Source organism: Hyperolius riggenbachi, chromosome 3 (assembly GCF_040937935.1).
Source record: "Hyperolius riggenbachi isolate aHypRig1 chromosome 3, aHypRig1.pri, whole genome shotgun sequence".
NCBI lineage: Eukaryota > Metazoa > Chordata > Amphibia > Anura > Hyperoliidae > Hyperolius > Hyperolius riggenbachi.
In genome coordinates, this window is record NC_090648.1 from 482,897,061 (window position 1) to 482,924,748 (window position 27,688).

The window sequence follows — 27,688 nt, forward strand, 5'->3', positions numbered from 1 at the left end:
CCTGCTGCAATCCTGGCTTGTAATTGCCATTTTTATGCAGTGTTTACAAACAAGAAACATAGCAAGTGATAGGCTGAGAGGAGCTCAGTGTGTGAGTCATACAGAGTGTGCAGGGGGCCTGGAGAGGGTGTGTATAGCTTCTATCCAATCACAAGCAGCACAGCACATTCCAGCTTGACTGCCTCAGCCTGGCAGACCTGACAGAGGAGAGATTAGATCATAACAGAGGTAATACAGCCACTGTGCTACTAGGAAAGGCTGCAGTAAGACAGAGCACATTAGAACAGGTATAGGAACTTATAGGATAGAAGAAATAAGGATGAAAATTTTGTTTGTCTCTTTAAATGAATTTTATTCCTCCCAATCGGGCTTTCAATAAAACATAAAAACCAAGACACATAACCTAAAACCTTTGCCAGATTGCTTTCTGCACATATTACATTTCCACTTACGCATCACAAATTGGAAAAAGCATGTCAAAATATCCCTCTAATGATGCCCATCCAATGGAGAAAGCTGCGGCGGTATCCCGCTCGGATTTCCCTTTCCTCTGCTTGGGCTAAGCAGGGATCAGGCGTTTCTATACTCTGCTGGCCGGTTCACTCTGGTTGCGTGCATGTGTACATCGTTGAGCTCCACTTGAAAAGGAAAGCATACTTATACTTGGCTGCACTGCTCTAGCATCTACTCACTGTTTACTGTCCTAGGTTTCAAGGCAGCTTGAGAATTTGGATTTGTTGCAAAATCTCTTGCTAATCAGCCTCCCCAGTAAGTGACGTGGATGGGTCGCTCCGCCCAGATGAGCTTGCAGTTGTCAGACAACCCTATCGACTGTTGCCTTAAGGCCCATACACACGTCGGATTTCCGCGAACGACGGGTCGTTTGAACGTTCCGTCGTTCGCCCGCTAAATCTGGCGTGTACAGACTATCGTTCACTTGATAAATGAGTTTGGGCGCCGGGCGGATCGCTCAAACTCACTCTTATCAAGCGAACGATAGTCTGTACACCCGCCAGATTTAGCGGGCGAATGATGGGACGTTCAAACGACACGTCCGCGGAAATCCGACGTGTATGGGCCTTTACTCATCTTGAAGTATACTCACGGCATCAAAGCTGTTGTGAAAGTTCATTGTAAGCTGGTACAGGGGAGGCCACAGCAGCTCCAAGGGACCAACTAAGGTACCCACTGAGTATGTTGGGGTACGAAGGTCAGGTGGGAAATTTGAGACCATGGGAGAAGGTAAATTGCTGGATCAGCAGGGGGCTCTTCCAGTACCTCCTATAACACTCTCCGGTGGCCATTAGTAAACCTTTCTGGGCTGTTAAACAGAAAGGAACAGCATTGCTAGTGTTCTGTGCTGTGGCATAGAAAGCCTTCTTTACAATGCAAATTTAAAACACCTTTGCCACACAAAGGAATATGCCCACCTGTACTGCACACCCACAATTGTAGAAGAATCCACTGCACATCTTTCCTTTGTTGGCGGTTGCTGGATGTGGAATCACATTGGTTTACATCAATCCCTAAGAATTATACTAATCCACACACCAATCAAATCAGTAGTCCAGTGTGCTTTAATTGAATGAAAAACACTTCCATGCAAATCGCCAACCATTGTATTGGAGACACAATGGGTCATCTTTGTCAAGTTACTGTTTTCTTGCATATACCTGGATAAAAGGGACACACTGTGTCAATTGTTGGTGACCTGTATGGACATTTCATACAATTAAAGCACTACTGGACTAATTTATTGGTGTTCAGACTGCACTTGTATTCCGTGCACAGGAGATTACTTTGCATATGTGTAGTTTTTTTCAGTTGGCTTAAAACCTAGTTTTGTTTGGCTTACTTTAGAAATTTTGACAAACACCGTAAACGTTTGAGAAACAGATAAACGGGTACAGACACTGTGTGCTCTTATCTAGTGTTTTATGAAGAGGTATCTGTCTAAACTCTCAAGGAGATGTTTTTGTTTGCTTGTCTCCACAGGGTGAAGGTTCAGTTAGGGGTTTAATAAATGGCAATCTGGTCAAATGTTTTGAGATGGTGGTAGTCACGTGACTGATTTACAGAAGTGTAGAGGTGATCAGTAAGAACAATTAGACAATTTTCTAAATTGCTGCCAATTGTGTTTGAAGGTTGCATGTAGCCCAGAATTGGGCTAATACGCTGCTTCTGATTTGAATTGGCTCAAACCCGGCTTTGAATTGGACCAATCGGATGCTTTTGTTGCAGTGTCAAGCTACATACACACGTTCAACACGCGCACAACGTGCAAACGACCACCCGCACGACCTGTATGTCCACATGTTCGGATGGATAAACGTCCAACTCATTTACATACTGTGCATGATAGCACAATGACTGACTACTCGTTGAAAATGAGTACAAGTCGCTCAAATGACTTGTACACAAGGATCAACTGCACAATATCAGACAACCGCAGGCCAACATAGATCCGACAGTTGGAGCGGGCACAATAATTGTCTGTTATCAGTCGCTCGGCAATTCGTTTGCGCGCGTACACACGCCTCAGTGTTCTCCTCAGGCTCTTTTGGTGGACCACCCGGCTAGTTTTGGTGAGCACCCGGCTGTGATCAGCTCACTTCCTCCTATGCTGTAAGCAGAGTTGTGCAGAGAAGCATCGGCCCTGCATTCGTTCATCTTGCCCCACACAGGTACTTTTTCATGCCTCCTGGCTAGGGAGAACACTGCACCTGATTGTCATCCAACAGTCTAAAACGGACTAAAGTCGGGAGACACTCACAGTTTTGCTGAGCGTGTGTACGGGCCTTTAGGTTTGCCCAGTTTCAAGCTGCATACAAATTGCAGCAAAATGTACATATTTTTGGTCTCTACAGTCCTCTAGCCACGTTTGAGCCTACTTTCACACTGACAATATAACCACATGGTGAATGCAATAAGATTATATTGTAATGGTATGTTCACATCAGTGCATTAGCAGTGCAATGAAATCTGTTGGAATAATGTTAAATAAGACCTACCGGTAGTTGCCAGAGTTATTTTATTATTTATTGAATTTATAAAGTGCCAACATATTACGCAGCTCTGGACATTCATTTAGGTTACAGACAATATTGCATGATCAGGTAGGACACAAAAGGACCCTGCCCAAAGGCTTACAATCTAGAGTTATGGTTAACATGCACTCTACTGTATAAAAAAACACTGGTGCATGTGCCCTTGGTGATATGCTACTACACTACCAGTCCCATGGCTACTGCGCTCTCATTCAGTTGTGCTTCAAACTCTTTGATCTTCTGTGTATCAATTTACTCCATCAGACATCAAAATAAAAAGAAAGAAAAAACAAAACCTATCGTGACTCTGTAACGTAATTTTCACACCACAATTTTCGTGGTTTCATAAACTGAGGAGTCGGGAGTCGGAGTCGCATGATTTTTGTACAAAATCCACGGCCCTGTTAAGTATTAGACTAAGGAGTCGGAGTCTGAGCAATTTTGGGTACCCGGAGTCGTGGTTTCAGAAACTGAGGAGTGTGAGTTGGAGTCGGAAGATGTTTGTACCGACTCCACAGCCCTGTTTGTATTCTGTGTGATCCCACCACACTGAGAATCACATCTCCTCACCCTTTATAGTGACTGCCTCATCATAGACAGCATATAGACAACACCTTCACTTCACTATCCTCCAGCAAAACGCTGCTTTACACACAGGTACACTTGGCCTCTCACCTGATCCTTACGCTGTCAAGGTTATAAGACAGCAACAGCATTTGTTTTTAATCCAGGCTCCTGCACCTCCTCAGCTTTCCAGGCTTGATGCACTTGGAGCCCCTGATGAATACGTAGTATGAAACGCGTTGGGCGGAGCCTAAGGACGTGGACTGCTGTCAACATATGGAGTTTACATGCTTGTTTGAAAGTGGAACATGTGAGTGCACTACTTTTAAAATGTATATTAAAGTGAAGGTTTTACACTATGGAGATTGCCTTTAGTTATTAGGCTGGTCTGTTGTGGTGGAAAGAGATTGCTGTATTAGCAGTGCATCAAGCCTGGAAAGCTGAGGAGGTGCAGGAGCCTGGATTAAAAACAAATGATCTTGCTGCTGTCTTATAACCTTGACAGCGTAAGGATCAGGTGAGAGGCCCAAGTGTACCTATGTGTGAAGCAGCGGTTTGGAGGATAGTAAAGTGAAGGTGTTGTCTTGCCATAAAACGTGTATGTTGTCTATGATGAGGCGGTCACTATAAAGGGTTAGGAGCTGTGATTCTCGTCGGTGTGGTGGGATCACACAGAATACGAAGCTACAAGTGTTTGTGGTGAAAATTACGTTAGTCACGCTATGTTTTGTTTTTTCTTTCGTTTTGATTTTTGTGTCTGATGGAGTAAATGAATACACAGAAGATCAAAGAGTTTGAAGCACAAGCACAGTATCCATGGGACTAGAAGATTGATGCACTTTGTTTGGTGATTAGGACTGCTATCCAATGATAGGTGGACTTTCATGTGATAGTCTGATTATATGTATACACATTATTTGTACACTATAGAGTGCACTATTCATTGTCTATTTATGATATGCTACTGCAGGTGGTTATATAGGTGAGAAGTGTAATATCTTACCTTCTCAGAACGACAAACCATTGGTAAATGAAAAAAATGTATCAATGTACTATAGACAATGTGTTTCACGGGTCTTGGCCCGCTTCTTCAGGTCAATATAAGTGCCTGAGACGTTTGTACAGGTGCATAGCTAGTCAAAAGCTTAGCGATGCTTCTGTACAACATTAGGGGCCCTGAACTGTCACTGTAGCGGCAATCATTTAAAGGTGTGCACACACCTTAAAGGATAAATGAGATGACGAAGAAAAAAAAGTACAGCTTTACTTACCTGGGGCTTCTTTCAGCCTCTAGCAGTCTAATCATTCCAGCGCCAAAGTTCCCCTTTCCTCCAGGCTGCTGCTGTCCCCTCTGTAAGGTTGCAGCCCTCTTGCATGTCTGATCGATGGTTTAAAGGAATACTGTGGGGGGGTTAGGAAAAGTGAGTTGAACTTACCCGGGGCTTCTAATGGTCCCCCGCAGACATCCTGTGCCCACGCAGCCACTCACCGATGCTCCGGCCCCGCCTCCGGTTCACTTCTGGAATTTCAGACTTTAAAGTCTGAAAACCACTGCGCCTGCATTGCCGTGTCCTCGCTCCCGCTGATGTCACCAGGAGCGTACTGCGCAGGCATAAACCATACTGGGCTACAGCTACAGTATTCCTTTAAATCATTTCGTCATATCTGATTGAGACCGGGATTGATTTTGTGCAGTACTGATCTGAAAAGCGATCCTGATGTTGATCGAGAGCAGATCGGACATGCTGGATATTATCGATTCGACCTGTCAAGTTGACAGGAAATTGCTTTGTATGTATAGTTGGTGTGTGCTTTAGTTTATTAGCAGCTAATAGGCTAAGTAGGGATTAATATTTACTACTGAGTTCTCAAGCAGCTCGGGGTGACCCAAACCACTAGGAAAGTATAGGGGGCCAAAGGAGGCCGAAAATCCCTCCTACTAAGAAAGCAACGCTTGGTGTGATATGTCTTCTTAAAACAGAACGAAACTTGCAATAATTCAGCTATAAGTAAACATTTGTGGTTACCCACAACGTTCCACTACTGAATATGCAAATTATCTGTCTATGCCCCTGAAAGCCAGGCTTACATCCAGAACCGCTGGTTTATAGTAAGCCTATAGCTTTAAATGTTACACAACCACATCAACCTCCCATGCAGGCAGCCTGTTTCGGATTTTTGGTCCTCCTCAGTACATGGCAGGGATTGATATAGCTGTATGGTCCTCAAACTAAGGCCCGCGGGCCGAATGTGGCCTCCTGAGGCTTTTTTACCGGCCCCTCACATACAAAATGTATTATAGATGCGGGCAGCTACATCTTTAAATATTAGTGGTCTGCCTATAGAATGAAGCCAGAAAGCAGTCATTTGCTGATTTCCAATCATATTCCACATCAGGTGACACTGCTGTCCAATTGGACTGCAGGTTCTAACCTGGGTATGCTTCACTGTCTGGCCCACAAAGACTTCTACATCATTTTATATATACTCCGGCCCCCCGGCAGTCTGAAGTATGTTGACCCGGCCCTCGACCCAAAACGTTTGGGGACCCCTGCTGTATGGGATAGGGCTTGGACCAGGACAACTGAGTAACCAATCAGCTCGGAGTGACCAAAACCACTAGGAATGTACGGGGGGATAAGAGACCGAAAAGCCCTCCTACTAACAAAAAAGCATGTTTACTGTGACACTATCTGCTAAACCTTTTTTTCAGCTTTAATTATTGCTGCTATTTGATATAGCAGCAGTCACTCGCCTTTGAATGGGTGTACATGCGCGTAGTATGGAAATGCTCAGCGGCAACGTTCATTCCTGGACTGGGGAGGAGGGGCACATAGCGCTTTCCCTCTGTACTTAAAATAAATACACTTCCTTTCACAAGCATATTTATGGGAAAACCGCTAACTTATTTTTGTTGTTTTTTTTTTTGTTTTTTTTTTGGTAAACATCCCAAATAAGTTTGAAAATAATCAGTGCAACCAAAATAAAATGACCGAATATTTATTCTTTAATGCTTGTTTTTTGTTTTTTAAATCATCAATTTTTTGCAAGTATCAGTTTATACAGCTAAAGGCACACTGTCCCCAAACTAAAGGACATTGTAAAAACCTTTATAGTAGTGTTTTTACTGTACACGTGAATGAACATGCCCACCACTCAGAACACATTTCTTAATACTGTATATCACTGCTTGCCCAGAATATTAGATCTGTCTTATCTTTTTGTTAAGGCCAAGTTTCCAGTGGCTGTTGTATTGCCTTCCGAAGCAGGAAAGCTTGTTATCTGTGCATTTTTGCGTGACGTACAGTGAAGCATAGTCAATGAAAAGTATGCTTCACTGTCACTAACAGTGCTTTACCATGCTGCATGCCGTTAAACCTCGGCTCACCCGCAACACTGAACATTTGTGGTACAAAGCAGCCGTTATTCCTCACTACGACGTACCACTGTGAACACAGCTCTAGTCATTTATAAAAGACAAATGTTATGGAGGACCATTACATCTACCTTGGGGTGCACTAGTAGTACGGGGGTACTAGCTGCCTTTATCAAACACTCTAGCTTGTGTACTTGCCTTGAGGCTAAGCGGGGACAGTGAGGGAGGTAAATATCTTTTTAAAGGAACCTTTGCACAAATGATATAGGCAGAAAATTGTTTGAGTGTAGCTGTTGTGGTATCCTAAAGTACATGTAACCCTCCTGACTTTCATTATCTAGTAGTTTGCTTTTGTTTTCTCATCACATCCTAGTTACTCTTCTCTACATAGACTTTAATCTTATGTTTTCTTGTTCTCTGTTGCCACAGGTCGAGTCTTTTATTTTAGACCAAGAAGTTTTGGATAATCCGGTGCTTAAAACTGCGTCAGAACTTTTTTTATCGACGGCAGCAGAGGAGGCTGATTTCAGGACTGTTGATCCAGAGACACAGGCACGTCTGGAAGCTTTATTGGAAGCTGCAGGTATGGTTGAACAAGATTATGTTTGAAGATTTTTTGGGGGTTTTGTTTTATATAGCAGTGTGAAGTTACTGCTTGCTTTATTGCACTCTAATTACGGCCACTTGGCAGCTAAATTCTCCAGCTTCTTGCATGGTGATGTGGTTTGTGCAGCCTGAAAGGGTAACTAAAGCCCAACTGAACCCAAAACTGATCAGTGCACATTCTGAAAGTAATCAGGATTAGCGTAACATAGTGTTACCCCTGACAAGTGGGACGCTTTAAATTGATAAAAAGATTAAGTGCACAGCTGTGCTTACCTGCAGCAATCCATGCAAGCTGCAGATCCGTAGAGGATGTTACTTCCTGTTTGCAGAGTGGAGTCTTCAAATTGCTTCACCTACTTCATGTGAACTACAAAGTTCCACCTTCTCTTGTGGAAGCAGGTTTGCTACAGTAATATTGGAATTTTGGAAGTAGTCAGGTGTCTATTGATTTTATTACGGTTTCATACGGTCATATCTAACCTGCCTGCTCAGAATCTGCAGCCAGCAGGGCCAGGATGAAAGCCTTATTCCCATTGGGTGCTGCATCCGGTTTCCGAATCTGCAGAAGCACTCATGCTGCTGCGACACGGCATACAATTGGCTATAGCCATGCTGGGTTGTAGGGGTTCCAATGCATTGCTATGAAAACTGCTGTATGCCTTCCGGAATCACTACGGCCTTCTGTGGACTGAATAGTTAGTGTTTCCCCATCCTGCTTGAATGTGGGGAAACTGCGTATTCCTACCTAGTAGAAACAAGCCCCTGAAGGACTGTACCAAATAGATAGGGTCCAGTTCCATTTCATTATTCAAGCAGTAATGATGTATTTTTTAATCCTGCGCTACAGGACTGACTGCTCGATCACTGTCTGCACAGCATAGAGATTCTGCAACTGATCTGTAAGCTAATAAAGGAAAGAAAACATGCTTTCTTCTTCCTCTTCCTGCTTACATCTACCATGCAGGCCTCACTGGCTGTAATCTTCTGAGATTACTTCAGAAAGGCAGAAGCCGAGATACAGGATCAGAGCGCTCAGAGCTGAAGGTTTATTACACACTGCTCAGCTACATCTAAAGCCCAATCTACACAATACGATTCTTTGTACGATTCGATTACGATTCTATTTACGATCCGATTAAATCCGGGATTCAATTCGATTTGTCATTGCAAAACAATGGCGAATTGAATCGAATCCCGATTGGACATGTCGGATTTAATCGGATCGTAAATAGAATCGTAATCGAATCGTACAGAGAATCTTATCGTGTAGATGGGGCTTTAGAGCTCTCTATTCTACAATCCTGTCCCGTTGTTTCCAGTAATTCTGATGTAATCTAAGTCGGAGGGTTATAGCGTATGAGTGGTTACCAAACTTTTTTTTGGGTGAAGGCACCCTTGATGGCTATGAAATTTTTTCAAGGCACCCCTCGGCAAAAACTACAGAAATGCCGTTATGACCCTTAGCAGGCGACGACTCACTCCAAGTAGCTAGAGATGCTTATTAGGCACTGCGATTCCTCTCATGTTCAACTTCATGGTTTGCGGGGACTAAAGGTTAACTAGCAGGTAATGCAGCCACATTGTATATCAATGTACGGTTGCATTACCTGATGGTATTGCATAAAGGATGGGGATGCATGCCGAGGCACCCCTGAAATTTGCCCGAGGCGCACCAGGGTGCCGCGGCACCCAGTTTGAGAACCCCTGGCTTATGAGGACTGATTGTGGATGTGCCGGGGAAGGACCCCTATATATGGGCATGGTACAATCTTCAATCAAAACGTCCATAGTTTAACATTGTCCTTTAAGTTAAACTGCTCATGTACACCGGTTATATACATTTATCATCCTCACGGCTATATATAATTTGCCCTGTTTTTTTCAGTTTTGGGTTTAGCTGGCCTTTACGTTTAATTTTTTTTTTTAAGTGCTATTGTATGGAGGTTGACAAATATAACATTCAGGAACCGACACCAGTGAACACAATTAACTACTTCGGTATCGGTGGTCTCTGGCCCTTCAAAGGGAACCTAAACTGAGGATGTGGATTTTTCCTTTTAAAATAATACCAGTTGCCCGACTCTCCTGCTGATCCTGTGTCTCTAATACTTTTAGCCACATCCCCTCAACAAGCATACAGATCAGGTGCTCTGACTGAAGTCAGACTGGATTAGCTGCATGCTTGTTTCAGGTGTGTCCATCCACTACTACAGCCAAAGAGACCAGCAGGACTACCAAGCAACTGGTATTGTTTAAAAGGAAACCTCCATATCACTCTCAGTTAAGGTTCCCTTTAAGGGCCTAGAGACCACTGGTACAAAGAAACTGGGCCTACCGCTGCACGGATTTGCCGCTACCACTGTTCGCGCTGCTCTCTTGTCGCTGAAGCTCACTCGCTATGACGGCAGAGCTCTGTGAGCCATGCAGGAGACTTTCGTTGGCCCCTGACCCTGTGATTAATGCGAGCTAATGAGATTGTGTCACAGTAATCACGGGGTCAGGAGCCAATAGAAATGTCTCCAGCGGGCAATGCGGAGGACCAGGGCTGCGGCGAGCGACTGAGACTGCTGCTAGGGGCTGGGAGAAGCCCCAGGTGAGTAAAATCTTTTTAAGCATATTTGCATTGGAAGTCCTTTTTTAAGGACAACTGGAGCAAGAGAGATATGGAGACTTCCATAGTTATCTCCTTTTAAACAATACCAGTTGCCTGGCACTTCTGCTGATCTATTTGGTTGCAGTAGTGACTGAATTACACCAGAAACAAGCATGCAGCTAATCTTGTCAGATTTGACAAAAATGTCAAACACCTGATTTGCTGCATGCTTGTTAAGGGTCAATGACTAAAAGTACTAAAGGCAGAGGTTCAACAGGATAACCAGGCAACTGGTATTGCTTAGCAGGAAATAAATATGGCAGCCGCCATATCCTTCTTGCTTCAGTCATCCTTTTATGTTTTCACAGGACATCCCTTATGTTTCGTAGTGTCGGTATGCTTTATAATCGTGATGTGAGAACAGGACTAGCTCTGCCGCATAGCCATTGTTTTGCTAGGTCTGTCCGTCCTGGGCTAATTCTTATCTAGTGGCTGGATAGTGTACTGGTAAAGGGCACCACCTTTGACATGGGAGACCAGGGTTCGAATAGGGTCAGTACCTATTCAAGTAAGGAGTTAAACACTGCAGGGTGGCCTCTTGAGCGCATCCCAGTGGCTGCAGCTTTGAGTCCTACAGGAGAAAAGCACTATACAAATGTTTGGATTATTATTATTAGCTTATGAATTTTTATGAAAAGTTTTTTTTTGGGGGGGGGGGGAGGGAGCATGTATGATTGACGGTAAAGGTAAAGAAAAGCGCGGTTCTCGCCAGCTTTCTCCACACCTTTGTAGTATGTGGGTGAAAGAACATCTGTAGCAAAAAACTCCCTCTGGGAGATGCTTGCCTCGGAAGGGGGAAGTCTCAGGATCCCAATGAGGCTTCCCTATCCTCTGTGCGCAGTGACGGCAATATTTAAAAAACATTTTGTTAGACGTTTTTTCTTTTTATGTATTCCTCCTTCCTGTATCATCCTACGCTCACTGGGAATGTGTGTGTGTGTGTGGGAATGTCAACATTTTTTTCTTTCTGCTCGTTTATACTGCTCCTTGAAATGGTGTTTTCTTGTCATCCTAACCTGCATCTCATCGGAATGGTTTTTAACTAATATGTTGTGCATTTTGTGTTTTTCTTACTAATGTGATTTGAACATAACACTGAAGGAATTGGTAAATTGTCCACTGCCGATGGCAAAGCCTTTGCAGATCCAGAAGTACTACGGAGACTCACCTCCTCTGTGAGCTGCGCTTTGGATGAAGCCGCCGCCGCCCTGACTCGCATGAGAGCTGATAACAGTCTTCCTACAGGAGAAGTAGACAAGTATGTATCCCCTTTATCGTTCCCTCTTTCACTACTCTTTCATGTCTTCTTAGGCTGGGGGCCCCCTGAGAACAGCGCCTGCAATTGTGCAAGAGCTTTGTAGCATTTTCAATTTGTGGTGCATTTGGAAGCACTGTACAGTCTACTACCAGCAATTGTACCAGTGCTGTGGATTTGGTACAAAAATCATCTTTAGCTTAAAGAGAACCAGAGATGAAGCACCCTCATGTATTTTACCTTATAAATCAGTGGGAACATGACAGTAAACACCTAGGGCCTGATTCACAAAGCGGTGCAAAGTGTTTGCACGCGAGTGAAAACCCCTTTATCACGCCTAAACTCACTTTAATTTTTCGCAGCACCCGGCACTTCGCGCGCAGCTCCCATTAAGCCCTATGGGACTTTGCGCGCGCGTGCTAGAGCACAAAGTGGTGATAACTTTGCTAGTGCAAAGGTTATCACGCCTAAAGTCTTTTAGGCGTGATAACTGAGTTATCACCGCTTTGTGAATCAGGCCCCTAGTCTGCTCTTTGTTTCATTGTTCTCTTTTTAATCCGACTGTTATCACCTCTGATAAGAATTTCAGAACTGAGCATTGAGTCTGGCTTTGCTACAGAATGATTATAGCTGAGTCTGTCTTCTCTGGTGTCTTTTCAAGCTCAAGCCTTCCCTCTTGTGGCTCTGCTATGATGACTCAGCTATAATACTTCCCGGCAAAACCAGGCTGAATGCTCAGTCCGGGATTCTTATCACAGCTGATAACACACTTTTAGCAGTGAGGATGAAACGGAGAGCATGGTAGGTGTTTTCTCTAATGTTCCCACTGAGATAGATATATATGTAGATGTGTGTATATATATATATATATATATATATATATATATATCTGTGTGTAAATACATATAGTAAAATACATGAGGGTGCTTCGTCTCTGGTTCACTTTAAAGAAGACAATAAAGTAATGGTGTGCACAAAAACGATCCATTCTTTTGCTGGTGCCCAATAAACTGTGGAGTTAGTACAAAAATGATCCTACTTTGATTCCTCCATTTATGGAACCACTGACTCCACTCCAGGTACCCAAAATTACTCTGACTCCTTAGTCTAATTTTTACCAGGGCTGTAGAGTTGGTTGTAGAGTCAGACTCCGACTCTTCAGTTTGAAAGCACAGATTCTGACTTCAGCTACCCAAAGTTGCTCCGACTGCACAGCCCTGAAACTGGGTGTCCAAAATCAGTAATGTTGCTTCTCCCATGCTAGTGAAAATTGCTGACAGATGTGGAGCTTCTGAAAGAGGCAAGATGGTGATGGGTAGGGAAACACTTAGTAGCAGGTTAGGACATTGTGTTCTATCATATTATGCAAGCATAATCTCTAACTCCATGTATGTTAAATGTTTAGTAAAAGAAAAATCTTTCCTAATACGTTTTTTTTCATTAATACATTTAGCCCTTAACCTCTTTATAAATGGTAATGGACAAGCACATTAAAGGAACCTGAAGTGTAAGTGATAGACTGCCAAATGTTTCCTTTTAAACCATACTAGTTCCCCGGCAGTCCTGCTCACCTTTCTGGTCAGTAATGTCTAGACGCACCTGAAAAAGCATGCAGCTACTCTTGTTTTTTGATCTGATCTGCATGCTTGTTCAGGGTCTATGGCTAGAAGTATTAGAGGCAGAAAATCGTCAGGACAGCCAGGCGAGTAGTATTGCTTAAATGGAAATAAATATGGCAGCCTCCATATTTCTCTCACTTCAGGTTACCTTTAGGCCCTTTTTACACTAGGCCACTTTCTTTGTGTTACCTTTTCTGCATGCAGGGTAACGCAACAGCGGCGAGTCTACGTGGCCTAGCACACTACCCCCATTGCGGTGCCCTGGAAGTGCCCGATTTGCTGCCGGACGCAAAGTGCACCAGTGCGACAACAGGTTTATACTCCCCTAGTAATGGGCCATTTTTTTTTACAATTAAGCACTGCGCAGCTTTAACAGTTTATTGTTCAGCCATACAACTTAGCAGCCAGATGAATCTTACCCCATTTTCTTCCCACCAACAGAGCTTTCTGTTGGTGGGATCTGATTGCTGCTGCAATGTGTTTTACATTTTTTTAACGGGCTTTTTTTTTTTTTCTCCCCCCCCCCCCCCCCCCCAGGCATCAGCATATGGCAGGGATTAGATTGTGAGCCACTCAGGGGACAGCTAAGTGACAAAGCTGTCCCCTGTACAGCACTGCGCTAGAATGCAGCGCTGTACAATTGAAAATATTTTGTTTTCTAACAACCTGCCAGCTCTGATCGCAGCTGGCAGGCTGTTCACTAGTCCCCGCTCTGCATGTCATCAGGGATCGTGCGCACACATTCCCTGCTAAACTCCGCCTCCAGGACCTGACTCCAATCGGTAGAGCAGTTGATGGGCGGCGCAGAAAATGTTAATACATTGGCTGTGTGCCTCCGCGTAACCACGCAAGTATGACCGAGAAGACGGGAATCCCAGTGACTTAATTCCTGTCTGGAGGAGGGTACGTCACTGGGCATGCGGGGGAGGGGGCGGCGCTATGCATATGACCTTGTTGGCACATTCAGTCACAGGGTCCTATGAATGTAGCGTTTGGCGATGGGTGCGGAGCATCATACCGCAATGCTTTGGCCAGGTGTAAAACCAGGCTTAAAGGTACAGGCTACAAACTCCCCTTCCTTTCTTCCTCCAGCTCTGCTTTTCCTTGTGTTATCTGTGTGCGGCCCAGTATGATGTGAAACGCCAGACAAAGTACTTTTCTCCATTCAGACAGGCTGAGTGACAGATTATGAGATTGAAGACACCTGTGATACTAATTGAAGCGAACAGTTCAACCGAGAGATTACTAATCCTCTGTGCACGCTATACACTGCTCACTGTACACATCACAGACGCTATACACTGATCACTGTACACATCACAGACTGCTGCAAAACCTGAGGCGGAATCGCAGAAGTTCATTTTTTCAGCGTATTCATTTCAGCCTACTTTCCATTAGATTAATTTTATGCAAAAATGCGTTAGATTTCATGTTAACCATTGGACTGGTTCATGTCTTATATACTTTCACACGCAGGAAAAAAAAAGCTTTACTAAAAAGTATAATGTGTGGAAAAACACATAACAACAAGGCCTAATGCCTATTTTACACTATCTTTAAAGCGGATCCGAGATGAAAAACTAACTATAACAAGTAACTTGTCTATATATCTTATCTAAAGTTTTAGATCGTTTACACAGCAAATCTAGCTGCAAACAGCTTTAATAGAATATGATGTTTTCCTGTGATACAATGACAGCAGCCATGTTGTTTGTAAACATTACACAGAGGCAGGTTTATCTGCATCTTGAGCAAAAAAAACCTAATCCTCCCGCCTCCCCTCTGCCTCTGAAGTCTCTGGCTAGTAACACCTCCCCCTCCTCCTGCCCAGACTGAGCTCCCATGAGCCCTTGCTACTGTCTGAAAGTGCCTTGGCTCTCTGAAAAGCTGTGGGCGTGGCTTGTTTAGTTTATAGGGAATTAGAGTATTAAAACAATAAAAAAAAGGATTTGGCTTGAAGAATGCCCTATAAACAATAGGAAAGGAACACAATTATGCAATGAGTAAAAGTTCATCTCGGATCCACTTTAAAGAGGAACTGTAACAAAGGATTGAACTTCATCCCAATCAGTAACTATTTCCCCTTTCCTGCGAGAAATCTTTCTTTTCTCTAACACATCAGGGGTGGTCTGTATGGCTGATATTGTGGTGGAACTCCTCCCACAGTGTGATGTCATGACCTTGGTCCTGACAGTTTTGCTGTCTTGTCAACCTCCTTGCATTGTGGGAAATGACAGCCGTTTCCAACTACCAAGCAACCAGTATCTCCCTCTGTGCATAGAACTCTCAGTGAACGAACATTCCGTACTGATCACCTGACAGAACTAAAGATGTCACCACCAGTGATACATCTCATTATGTAAATCAGTCACAAAAAAGATTTTACAATGGGCACACGCTGACTAAGGCCCCATTCACACTTGCGTTTTGGCAAGTAAACGGACCAGATCCTGATCGGATCCTGACCTGAACCGTACGGTTCCGATCCGGATCCGTTTGTATCAGGCATGCATCAGGCTGCCATCCGGATCCGTGGGCAAAAAATAGCGAAATTTTAGAAAAAAATGTTGGTCAGCAGAAAGGTGCACCTGGTGCACCTGTAGAATCAGGTTCCTCCACTTTAGGCCTCACCTCCACCTCCGACATTCTGCCAAACCGCTCCAGCACGTCTGTCACTGCTGCTCCACTCCAGACATGCTTGGCCCATGTGTCCCCATCCGACATGGCCGCTTGGATACGCATAGGAAGTGGGGTAGAACGTCAGGTTTTTGTAGGCAGTGTGTTCTGTGCCTTCCGTTTCCCATTGGTTTCTGTGTTCCGGATGGTGCTGTCAGGTCCGGGTGCGTGGGCCGGAGATCCGGACCCAAAAAATAGCACATGTTGGAAAAGAGTCCGGATCCGATCCGGCTCCGGTACGGACGGAACGGACGCGTGTGAACGTCCGCATAGACTTTACATTGCTATGTGGAACGTACGTTCCGTTTGTACAGTATGCGGTCCGGATCAGATCCGGAAAATCCGGATAGCGAACGCTAATGTGAACCGGGCCTAAATAGCCTATAAATTAAGATTGGTAAATAAGCAACTTTACTCAGTTTCATTTTCTCTCCAGTTCATATGCAAAGGGTAAAACGGCTCAATTTGAATACTTACCTTGGGAGGCCCACCACCCTCGCCTCCATCCATCCAGCACAGAGACCCTGCATGCCTGTCAGCAAGGGCTTGTGGACGGAGATGTCTCCATCGCAGCTGCATGCTACTCACGCCTGACTGCTAGTATGTAGCCGAGTGGGCGTGGCTTTTTCTGCTGTGCCCAAACACCTGTTACATGCTACTGCACAGCCATGAGCCACCTGCGCAGTGCGTACTAGCGATGTGGAATTTCAGGGATCCCAGCGCTGGTACAGTGGAGGATAAGGGGAAGGCTCTGGAAGGTTCAGAGGCTTTCCTCTTCTCGTCTATCTAAATGCTGTACTTTACAATCTACCCAGTTTAATTTAAATACAATTTTAACACCACACCAACACACTAGATAAAAGCTGCAGCTCAAGTGGCAATGCAAACGTGGCCTGCTAAAAACTCACGCAGCAGTACATTGTGCACTGCAACTGCATAAGTGAGAATGGTTCCATTAAACCATGGACCTGCTCTGTGCTATCCCGTGTGCATTGCATTTAATTCCAGCACACAGCAGTGTTGTGGACGCAGTGAGATGGTGCTGCACAGAAACCGCACACAACACATCCACATAGGGTTTTCAAAAGCATTATTGCACTCAGAGGACATGTAGTTGGAACAAGATCATTGAAATGCACTGGATGCACTTTTTATAGGGGGGTAGAGAAAACAGAAAAACGCAGTGTGTGCAGAGCTGAAAATGCAATGATATGTCTGAAATTGTAAGGGGTGCCAATAACTGTCAATGCAGTTTTCAGTTGTTTTAAAACAGACCTGAGCTCTGTCACGGGAAAGAACACCACCAAGAAATCCACTGTGTTCCAGTGGATCCACAAATCCGCATTTGCTTATAGAGAACCACCTGTCTAATTCTCCCTTCTCAGCAAGTAATGAGCCAGTGTAGTTTGAGCTCCAAGCTGTCTGTTGAGTTGAGAGCTAATATGTGAACACAGCAGCTTAAAGGGAAGGTTCAGGGACTAGCTAAAAAAAAATAAAAATCCATTTCCACTTACTTGGGGCTTCCTCCAGCCCGTGGCAGGCAGGAGGTGCCCTCGGCGCCGCTCCGCAGGCTCCCGGTGGCCGACCCGACCTGGCCAGGCCGGCGGCCAGGTCGGGCCTCTTCTGCGCTCCATGGTGCGTTCCACGCTGGCGCGCTGACGTCATCGGACGTCCTCTGGGCTGTACTGCGCAGGCTCAGTAGTTCTGAGCCTGCGCAGTACAACCCGGAGGACGTCCGATGACGTCAGCGCGCCGGCGTGGAACGCACCATGGAGCGCAGAAGAGGCCCGACCTGGCCGCCGGCCTGGCCAGGTCGGGTCGGCCACCGGAGACCACCGGGAGCCTGCGGAGCGGCGCCGAGGGTACCTCCTGCCTGCCACGGGCTGGAGGAAGCCCCAGGTAAGTGGAAATGGATTTTTATTTTTTTTAGCTAGTCCCTGAACCTTCCCTTTAACCTTTTCTGTGCTCCCAGCAAACCAGGAACTAACTACACTGCAGCTTTCCCGAAGGGGCTCTATAAGTTGTAACAAGGAAATGTTTTTCTGTAAAGATTATGCTGTTGCTTAAGAGTTTGATGTTATTTTAGTTAAATGCGTTTCAACTTATTTCATGGAAAATTAGGATTTTGTTTTTGTTAAAGCTAATGGGAGTCTTCAAAAAAAAAAAAAAAAAAAAAGAAACCAGATACTCACCTAAAGAGAGGTAAGGCTCTGGGTCCTGATGAGCCTTCCCTCTCCTCTCTCTGTGCCCTTGGTGCACTGCTGGCTTCCCCGTTTAAATCCCCCGCTGCAGGGGACTTTGGAAGTCTTCGGGAGCCGAGTCCTCCTGAAGACAGGTGTCTCCATACTGCGTGAGCGAGGGCGCTCGAACGTGCGCAGCTTGGAGCGGCCCGTCTTCAGGAGCACTCGGGCACCCAAAGACTGCCGAAGCCTATCTTTGGCGGCGGAGAGAGCAGTATTTGACTAATTTATTCAAATACTGCTACGGGGGAGCTGGCACTGGAACAGGTATCGGGAGAGGAGAGAGAAGCGTCATTAGGACCCAGAGCCTTCCCTCTCCTTAGGGAAGTACCTGACTTTATTTTTTTAAATAAGGTTCCCATTGACTTTTTGTGCTGTTTATGATGCCAGCACTATGTTGAGAATAATATTGGTTCTTTGTTTCAGTCGGAGCTTGGCAGAAGCTTGCTCGGATGGAGATGTGAATGCTGTGCGCAAGCTGCTCAATGAAGGCAGAAATGTAAATGAGCACACAGAGGAAGGGGACAGTCTTCTGTGTCTGGCTTGCTCGGCTGGTTATTATGAGTTGGCACAAGTAAGTCGTCCTTTACTATAGCTTGCTTTATACTTTCAAGTGTAAGATGCCGCTGCAATTTTAACAGTCCTAAATCCAGTATTAAACCTTCCTGCGTGTGTAGTTTAAAAATTTTAGGCTGCAGTCTTTTATTTCCTTTTTAAAGGGAACCTGAAGTGAGAGGAATATGGAGGCTGTCCTCTTCATTCTCAAATAAACCATGCCAGTTTCCTGATATCTGTGCTGATGTTCTGCCTTTTAATACTCTGTCACTGGTCCAGAATGAGCACGCCGATCAGATGCTTTGAGGCCTCGGACTAACTAGCAGCGCTTTGTGATTCGAAAAACTCTTGCTAATGTAATGCTATGGGTGTGATCCCACTTGAGTGATGGGATTTAAAAAAAAAAATCCTCATTGCATTAGCAAGTGCTTTACTAATCACAAGCTCTTACAAAAAACTGCTGGTGGGTCCAAGGCCTGACTCTCATGTGACTCAACTGGCTGCATGCTTGTTGCAGATGTGACTCAAAAGCAAACTAAATGCAAAAGTTCAGCATGACATTGAGGCAACTGACATTGTTCATAGTGGAGTAAGGATGGCAGCCTCCATATTCCTCACACCTCAGGTTCCTTTAGCCGGCTTGGCACCACGTATGGCAGATTCTATGCCGAAGTTGCGGCTCCCCAACTCTTATGCAGCTTGGAATCTACACCGCTGGTTTCCGGTGGTCCTGACCCCATTGGTGTTGCGCATGACCACTGATTCAGCTATCCTGTGACAGCGCAGCTTCTTTTATATAGTTAGGAGGCATCTTCTTTGGCTCCTTACCATGTGATCACTGTGAGCCAATCAGTGATCAAAAACGAAAGCTTGAAAAATGGCTCTTGTCCTTAAGGGGCCAGAGCCTGCCGGTCCTATATGAGTTATACAATGCCAATAATCTGGTGGATCTGCTAAGCTTTTTGACTATAGCAGTGTCTAAATCGCATAGCTAAGGCAGGTAAGCGGTTAGTATAGTCTAGCTTTGTAAGGACCTGATCTGCATACTCTTTCTGGGTTAGTGACTTAAAAGTTATAAGCGGAAGATGATGTAGGGCAGCCAGGCAGTGGGCAATTTTTTTTTTATAGATTTGTGTTGGATCCAATGTGTATCCGCATACGTGTGTGTGTGTGTGTGTGTGTATGAAATCAGAAAAAAAGACTTAATTTTTTTTTTTATAGAAAGTTGCCAGGTATGAATAATGTATTCTGATTTACTTGCCTGGGGCTTCTTCCAGCCCCTAGAAGTGTGTCCTTCCCTGCAGGGCCACACTGCTCCATGTTCCTGCTCTCGGTCCCTTAGTGGATTGCCGACCCATCTGCGCATGCAAGGATGCGCACACATCTGTTGGTCCCTCCCCCGCCTCTGGGAGCGTTCTGCGCAGAAAGCTCCCAGAGGTAGAAGCGCGACGGCAAGAGACATGCGCGCATGCATAGAAGCCAACCCACTACAGGGCAGGAGCGTGGAGCAGCGCAGACTTGTGGTGAGGGACACCCACACTTCTAGGGGCTGGGAGAAGCCCCAGGCAAGTAAATCAGAATACAATATTCACACCTCACAAGTCTTTTAAAGAGACTAACAAAATTTCAGCTTTTTTTTCTTCTATCCTATAAGTTCCTATACCTTTTCTAATGTGGTCTGGCTTACTGCAGCCTTTCCTAGTTGCACTGTGGCTGTATTATCTCTGTTATATAATCTAATCTTATTTGCTCTGACTGCTTTGTCGGGCTCAGGCACGCAGGCAGGAATGTGCTGTTCTGCTTATGATAGGATAGTAGCTATACACACCCTCTCCATGCCCCCTGCAGGCTCTGTGTGAGTCAAACTGAGCTGCTCTCAGCCTGTCACATGCTGGTTAGCAGCCATGTCTTTTGTTTGTAAACACTGCCTAAAACTGGCAATTACAAGCGAGGATTGCAGCCGGGAGTTGCCGAAACAGCACAGAGGGGCCCAAGAGAACATAATGAATAGAATGGTATGCTTTTTATTGTAAGAATATTAGAGTACAGATTCTCTTTAAGGTCACCATACGATCTTTGTTGAACAATCTTATCACATCTGCTTAGCGTAAGGGCAAAGGGGATATTGAGATAAAAGTAAACTCTCATACTACATGGAAGTGGTAAAATTGGTTGTATGGGGAATGGATAGATCTAAAAAAAACCCTTGTAATTGGTAGAAATGGAATATGTGTAATATGGACCGTAATAAAGATCTTGTGTCCTTTATGCTTAGGTGTTGCTCGCCATGCATGCCAATGTTGAAGATCGTGGAAATAAAGGTGACATCACACCTTTAATGGCGGCCGCTAGTGGAGGGTTTGTGGACATTGTAAAGCTTCTTTTAGCTCATTCTGCTGATGTCAATGCTCAGTCATCAACTGGTAAGCTCATTCTTTTTCTGATCATTTTTCAGAGTTTTTTTTTTTGTTTTTTTTTTTTGTTTGCTTTTTGTAAATCAAATAAAATTTTGTGTATATACGGTAATATTAAGGTTCTTAAATTATGCCGACATGTCGGGGTAAATACAACAAATGTAGATCACACAGAGGGAGGTTGTATAGCGCAAAGGAACAGCATGGAATTACAACAGACATATCAATAACCAACAAGTCATTTTATGTACAAAGATTGATTCAGTTTCCTATATACCAAAAAAAAGATAGCAGTGAAGCCAATATTCAACAAGGCAATTTATTTTTAAACTTCTACACATTGGTGAAAATATTGGCTCTGCAGTTGTTATGCACTGATCAGCGTTAATCCGCATGTCTGCACCATCTTGGCTGGAGTACTGAAACTTGCATAGCTTATCTGCTGGGTCATGCTCAGGGAGGATGGCGGACGCGCTTGGTGACCACTAACTGACATTTGGGTACTGTTTTGGTTCGCCAGAATGCTGTTAAAGTACCCATGAACTGAGGGTGTGTTTGCATTTTATTTATGCAATTGTATACGTGTTGCTGTGATGTATGTCACAGCACCATCCTTTTTTGTCTAGTGCCCCCCATGGTCCCCGCTCTACTAAAGTCGAAATCTTTAGCTGTTAAAGAACGTTGAATATGGGAGGGGAGAAAGAGGCAGTTGTCCTCCCAAGAATTCACCTTTCCCTGACCACGCCCACTTGAACACGCCTCTTGCTTAATTATTAATATCCTGTTAAAAAAGCCACCTCACAACTCATCTACTCCAGGTTCCTATCGCCGATTCCACCGTCTTGTCAGCTCTGCTGCTCCACCGCAGTATCCTCTCTTATATGCTGGCATCTTAACAGCAATGGCACTGGCCCGGAAGAACTTTCGGGTCAGCACCATTGGTGTGAAGATGCTGGCCCTTACGAAAGGATACTGCGGTGGAGCTGACAGGATGGAAGAAGCGGCAATAGGAATCTGGAGCAGGTGAGTTGTGGATTTTTTTTAAAATATATACACCCTGTAAAATGATCAGGGGTACTTTGAGTATGAGTAAATCTGCTTGCATGCTAGCTCTTGTTTATTTCCTTTTAAGCAATACCAGTTGCATGGCAGCCCTGCTGATCCTCTAATACTATTAGCCATAGCCCCTGAACAAGCATGCAGCAGATCAGGTGTTTCAGACTTTAAAGTCAGATCTGACAAGACTAGCTGCATGCTCGTTTCTGGTGTTATGCAGATACTACTGCAGAGTAATAGACCAGCAGCCAGGGCTGCCAGGCAACTGGTATTGATTAAAAGGAAAAAAATACAGCAGCCTCCGTATACCTCTTACTTCAGTTCCCCTTTAATCTCATGAGCTTCTGACCACACCTCTGGTGTTTGTTCTTTTACACTAACCATTTTTCTGCTTGCTCTTGATAACCAGAGTGTTCGACCTTAAAATGTCTTTTCAGGAAACACTGCCCTCACCTATGCCTGTGGTGGAGGCTACGTAGATGTTGTGCAAGTTCTGCTAAAAGAAGGCGCTAACATAGAGGATCATAATGAAAATGGCCACACGCCGTTAATGGAGGCAGCTAGCGCTGGTCATATCGAGGTGGCAAAGGTGCTGCTGGAAAATGGTGCGGGAATCAATACTCATTCAAATGAGTTTAAAGAAAGTGCACTTACTTTGGCCTGTTATAAAGGTGAGTACTGCTAAAATCTGAGGTCCTGTAGTGACATAGTAGAATGCAGTAAATTATTCTGGATACCCAATATTATCTATCCTGGTTTCAGCATCAGAAACATTTTTCTTTATCACACAGGTCATTTAGAAATGGTTAGATTTTTACTGGAAGCTGGAGCTGATCAAGAACACAAAACGGATGAAATGCATACGGCTTTAATGGAGGCTTGCATGGTAGGTGGTACAGTTGTAACTCTTACTTGGTAGATGTCTGTTTTTCATGAGGAAGGGGGGGGGGGGGGGCAGTTCTATTCTTGCATTACTGGATTAACTTGATAGACATTTTGCTGTTATTAAACTAGCATTTTGTTTTGGCATCTTTGTAGATATACTGCCGGTTGTTTTTCAATTAACACTATTAAAATTCTTGTAAAATTAAGGCGAAGTGGTAGGACTATGATGGATGCGGAAGGTCTCAAATGCAGTATGCAATCAAAACCCTTAATAATAAAAACTGCAATATAATTTTTTATCTCTCGCAGGCAAGTGAACAAAGTTTTTAAAACCTGGACAGTATAGTCATAGAAACCTGTTAACAACAAGAACAATGGCCGACCCACAAACCAGACACATGTAACTTTGTATCCCTCTGAGTGGATCTGACAAGCATGTTTGCCTAGGCTTTTTAGGTGCCCATACATCATGCGATGATGGGCAGCTTCTACCAAGAGACCGATCGCTCTCCGATTGAATTTGGTCAGAGAGATATGTCGGCTACCCGTACACCGCAGGCTGATTCCCGATCGATTCCAGCATTAAATCTTTCGGGTGCCAACCTCGTGACCCTGCCTCTTGGACTTTGGCCACACAACCACCCCCCATGACCCCCTGGACCTATGCAATGTATACTTTACCTGCCATGCTATCCCCGGTGTGTCCACTGTACTCCTGCATTGGTACCTCACGCGGCTGCTGCTGTGCCCCATATACTATATGCTGGTAGGCACATGGGACGCCAATGTTAAACTACGGCAGACACTCAGCGGACAGCATGATATGTAAGGTATGAATCCATGGGCATCAGGGGGCACATAAAATATTTGGGTGCACAGCGGCTGGTGGTTTCTATCACATACATCCACAATTATGGCACGCTGTTACTGCTGCGCACCTGATCCAGCACAAGATTCAGCCCAGCATGTCTGATCGATACATTTGATGAATTACGACCTGATGTTAGTCGATTTGTTGATCAAGTATGCTCTCAGCAACACTGATTTTTATTTCATTTGATAATTATCGAATTGGAAGGTTGATTGGCCGCCAAGTAGACAGATATATGGTCACCTTCATAGCATGCAAGGGATATACAGGAATGACTACACAGTTTCTGAATGTAATAACCATGAGATCAGATTAGACAACAGTGTGTTCGGGCAAAGCGCATAAAACAGCATATGTAAGTCCAGCAGCAAGCACACAAGGCTTGGTTGGTACACTGGTTACATATTACCCAGCTGAATACCAGTACCCACAGTCATGTTAAGCTGCCAGCACTAATGCCATCTTGTCAATGCTAATCTTTCACTCTCCTGGACAATATTCCAGCAGCCAGTCAGACAAACCGTGGTGGGTTTGCAAGCACTCAGTTCCTTAGATTGGTGGGAGTCAGATGGAAATTTGAGTGCCAGGGTGCCTCAGAGGTTTGAGTGCCGTTGCGGTCAGTGTCCACATTAATATTGGCTATGGGTGGAAACTTGGGCCCCAAGGCCACCCCCTGTGAATGCAGATACAAACAGTGCACGCTTGACAGTTAAGGGGGGGGGGGGGGGTCAAGATTAGGAATGGAGGGTGGTTGTTATGCCTGCAGGGGGTAATTAGGTTAGGCATTGGAGGGGGCGGTTAAAGTGAACCTCAAGACTAAAAATTGACTCAGCAGCACTGGAAAGGCCTGGTGTTTAACTGTTTCACGGCATCAGAACTTTTTTTTTCTCTTATACAAGCCTCATTTTTAGCTGCACAGAAAAAACTGCCCTGGGCATTTTTCCCCTAATGCTGTGCAAAGCATGATGGGATTTCTGATGTTGTTGTTCTCGTTCTGCTGTTTTGGTGCATTTTTTTTTTTATTTTTTTTTTTTACATTTTGAATTTGACATTTGAAGCCTAGCGTGTGCAGCTGGGAGGGGTAATCAGGACACAGGATAGTTGGAACTGTGTCTTCTGCTCCCTGTCACCTCCTTTCAACCAAAAAGATGGCTACCCCCATGACAAAGATGGCAGCCCCCATGAATCACAAACATTTGCCTGTTCTTTTAAACTGGGGTGGGTAAGAGATTATATTACCTATCTATTCTAATTAACATAACTAATGTAACTTAATGACAGTATGTTTAGGCTGAAGTTCCCCTTTAAGGTAAGGCACCTGGGGGGGGGGGGGGGGTTAGGGTCAGGCACCAGTAGAGGGAGAGTTCTGTTTGAGGGTTAGGTTTAGCTGTAGTGAAATATTGGTATCCTTAACCAATCTTTAACTATCTATTTCTGGTTGCCCAAATTTCAGATCAGAATAAAAAAAAGATATTCTGTCTGAATTAGCTGCATGCTGGTTTCAGGTGTGTGATTCAGACACATCTGCAGCCAAAGAGATCAGCATGACAGCCAGGCAATTTGTATTGTTCAAAAGGAAATAAATATAGCAGCCACCATATGCCCTTCACTAGTTCCCTTTTAAAGAGAACCAGAGACTAGGCACCCCCGTGTATTTTACCATATATGTATCAATGGGAACATGACAGTAAACACCCACCCTGCTCTCTGCTTCATTCTTCTCTGCTAAATCTGCCTGTTATCAGCCCTGATAAGAATCCCCAACTGAGCATTCAGTCTAGCTTTCACCAGAATGATTATAGCTGAGTCAGTCTTCTGTGATGTCTTTTCAAGCCCAAGTCTGCCCCCTTGTGGCTCTGATTTCCTGCTATTTATCCTTGAAGCAGCAAAGCAGAGCCACAAGGGGGCAGGCTTGGGCTTGAAGACATCAAAGAAGACTGACTTAGCTATAATCATTCTGGTGAAAGCTAGACTGAATGCTCAGTCAGGGATTTTATCAGGGCTGATAACAAGCAGGCTGAGCAGTGATGAATGAAACAGACCAGGGTAGGTGTTTTCTCTAATGTTCCCACTGATATATATGGTAAAATACATGAGGGTGCTTCGTCTCTGGTTCCCTGTAAGCCTCTATAAAATTGTATAATAGACTCTAATTTTCATTGCCATTGATAAGTTATATTGTTAGTGCTTCCTGCAAAGTCATGCAAGTACTTCTCACTACATTTTGTATTTGGGCAGTTGTCAGTTTTATACAGTTATACAATACTAGCCGACCCGCGGCGTAGCATACGCCGCATGAGGGGGTGGAGGGCAGGAAGGGAGTATTGGGCACAGCGGCGGTCCCCCATGTGTGCTCCCCCCTCCAGCTTAAGCTCAGCAGGACCCCCCCCCTCACCTGGGTCCCCCATGTGCACTCCCCCTGCAGCTTAAGACAGCAAAACCCCCCTCCATCACCTGCATCCCCCATGTGTGCTCCCCCTCCAGCTTAAGCTCAGGTGTATAGCAAGCATATAGCTTTAAATTTTACACAGTCATATCAAACCCACATGTAGACAGCCTATTTCAGACTTTTGGTCCTCATCAGTACATGGCAGGGATTGATACAGCTGTATGAGATAGGGCTTGGACCAGTACAACAGAGTAACCAAGCAGCTCAGGGTGACCCAAACCACTCGGAATGTATAGGGGGATAAAAGGGACCAAAAAGCCCTCCTACTAAAAAAAAAGCAAAGCTTGGTGTAATTTTCCTTCTTAAAACAGAAGGAAATCTACAATAATTCAGCTATAAGTGAACATTTGTGGTTACCCACAATGCACTGCTACTAAATATGCAAATTGCCCCTTTTCACCCTTAGTAAGCCAAGCAAGCATCCAGAACCACTGGTGTATAGCAAGCCTATAGCTTTACATTTTACAGAGCCATATCAAACCCACATGAGACAGCCTGTTTTGGACTTTAGGTCCACATCAGTACACAAGGATTGATATGGCTATATGAGATAAGGATTGGACCAGTACAACAGAGTAACCAAGCAGCTCAGGGTGACCCAAACTACTAAGAATGTATAGGGGGATAAAAGGGACCAAAAAAAAAGCAAAGCTTGGTGTAATTTGCCTTCTTAAAACAGAAGCAAATCTGCAATAATTCAGCTATAAGTGAACATTTGTGGTTACCCACAATGCACTGCTACTGAATATGCAAATTATCCCTCTTCGCCCTTGGTTTGATATGGCACTACATCTTCTTCTTGCTTGGACCAGCCCCTTCTTCTTGCTTGGACCGGCCCTGGGGGCAGGGCGCTACTTCTTCTTCTTGCTTGAAGGTTGAGGCACTTAGCCTATTATATATAGATTCTTATTTTTCCTGGTAGTGTTTTTTTTTTTTTCTTGCTTGTTTTGTCTGTGGAAATCTAGTATATTGGATGCCAAATGCTAATAAAGAAACATTATGAAAATCGCCCAGTGGTTGCTATTGAGCTGAATTGTTGTCTTGTGTTTAGGATGGCCATGTCGCAGTGGCGCGGTTGCTTCTTGACAGCGGTGCTCAGGTGAACATGCCCGCCGATTCCTTCGAATCTCCTCTGACGTTAGCCGCGTGTGGGGGGCACGTGGAACTCGCAGCTCTTCTTATCGAAAGAGGAGCGAATCTTGAAGAAGTGAATGATGAAGGCTACACGCCTTTGATGGAATCTGCACGAGAAGGCCATGAAGAAATTGTCGCCCTCCTGCTAGCACAAGGTAGGTTGTTTTATGTGAAATGACTTGTTGCCTCGTCTTTTCAGATCTGACTAGGGATGGGCAATGAGATGCTTATAACATTTCCCCACATATAAATGTGTTACGGATAGTGGTGATCATACCAATAAGCTAC

At 44.5% G+C, this 27,688-nt stretch overlaps 1 protein-coding gene across 2 annotated transcripts in view; it reads left to right on the top strand.

Moving 5' to 3' along the window:
* Positions 1 to 27,688, top strand: part of LOC137564349 (ankyrin repeat and KH domain-containing protein 1-like) — a 156,317-nt gene that overhangs the window by 25,379 nt on the left and 103,250 nt on the right. The window contains exons 2-8 of one of the 2 annotated variants that reach the window (XM_068278123.1): positions 7,417 to 7,570; positions 11,348 to 11,504; positions 18,463 to 18,610; positions 20,867 to 21,014; positions 22,499 to 22,732; positions 22,853 to 22,947; positions 27,318 to 27,555. In XM_068278123.1, coding sequence (XP_068134224.1) covers positions 7,417 to 7,570; positions 11,348 to 11,504; positions 18,463 to 18,610; positions 20,867 to 21,014; positions 22,499 to 22,732; positions 22,853 to 22,947; positions 27,318 to 27,555 — 1,174 coding nt within the window. The remainder of the gene's footprint in view (positions 1 to 7,416; positions 7,571 to 11,347; positions 11,505 to 18,462; positions 18,611 to 20,866; positions 21,015 to 22,498; positions 22,733 to 22,852; positions 22,948 to 27,317; positions 27,556 to 27,688) is intronic. The other variant, XM_068278124.1, reaches the window with a different exon arrangement.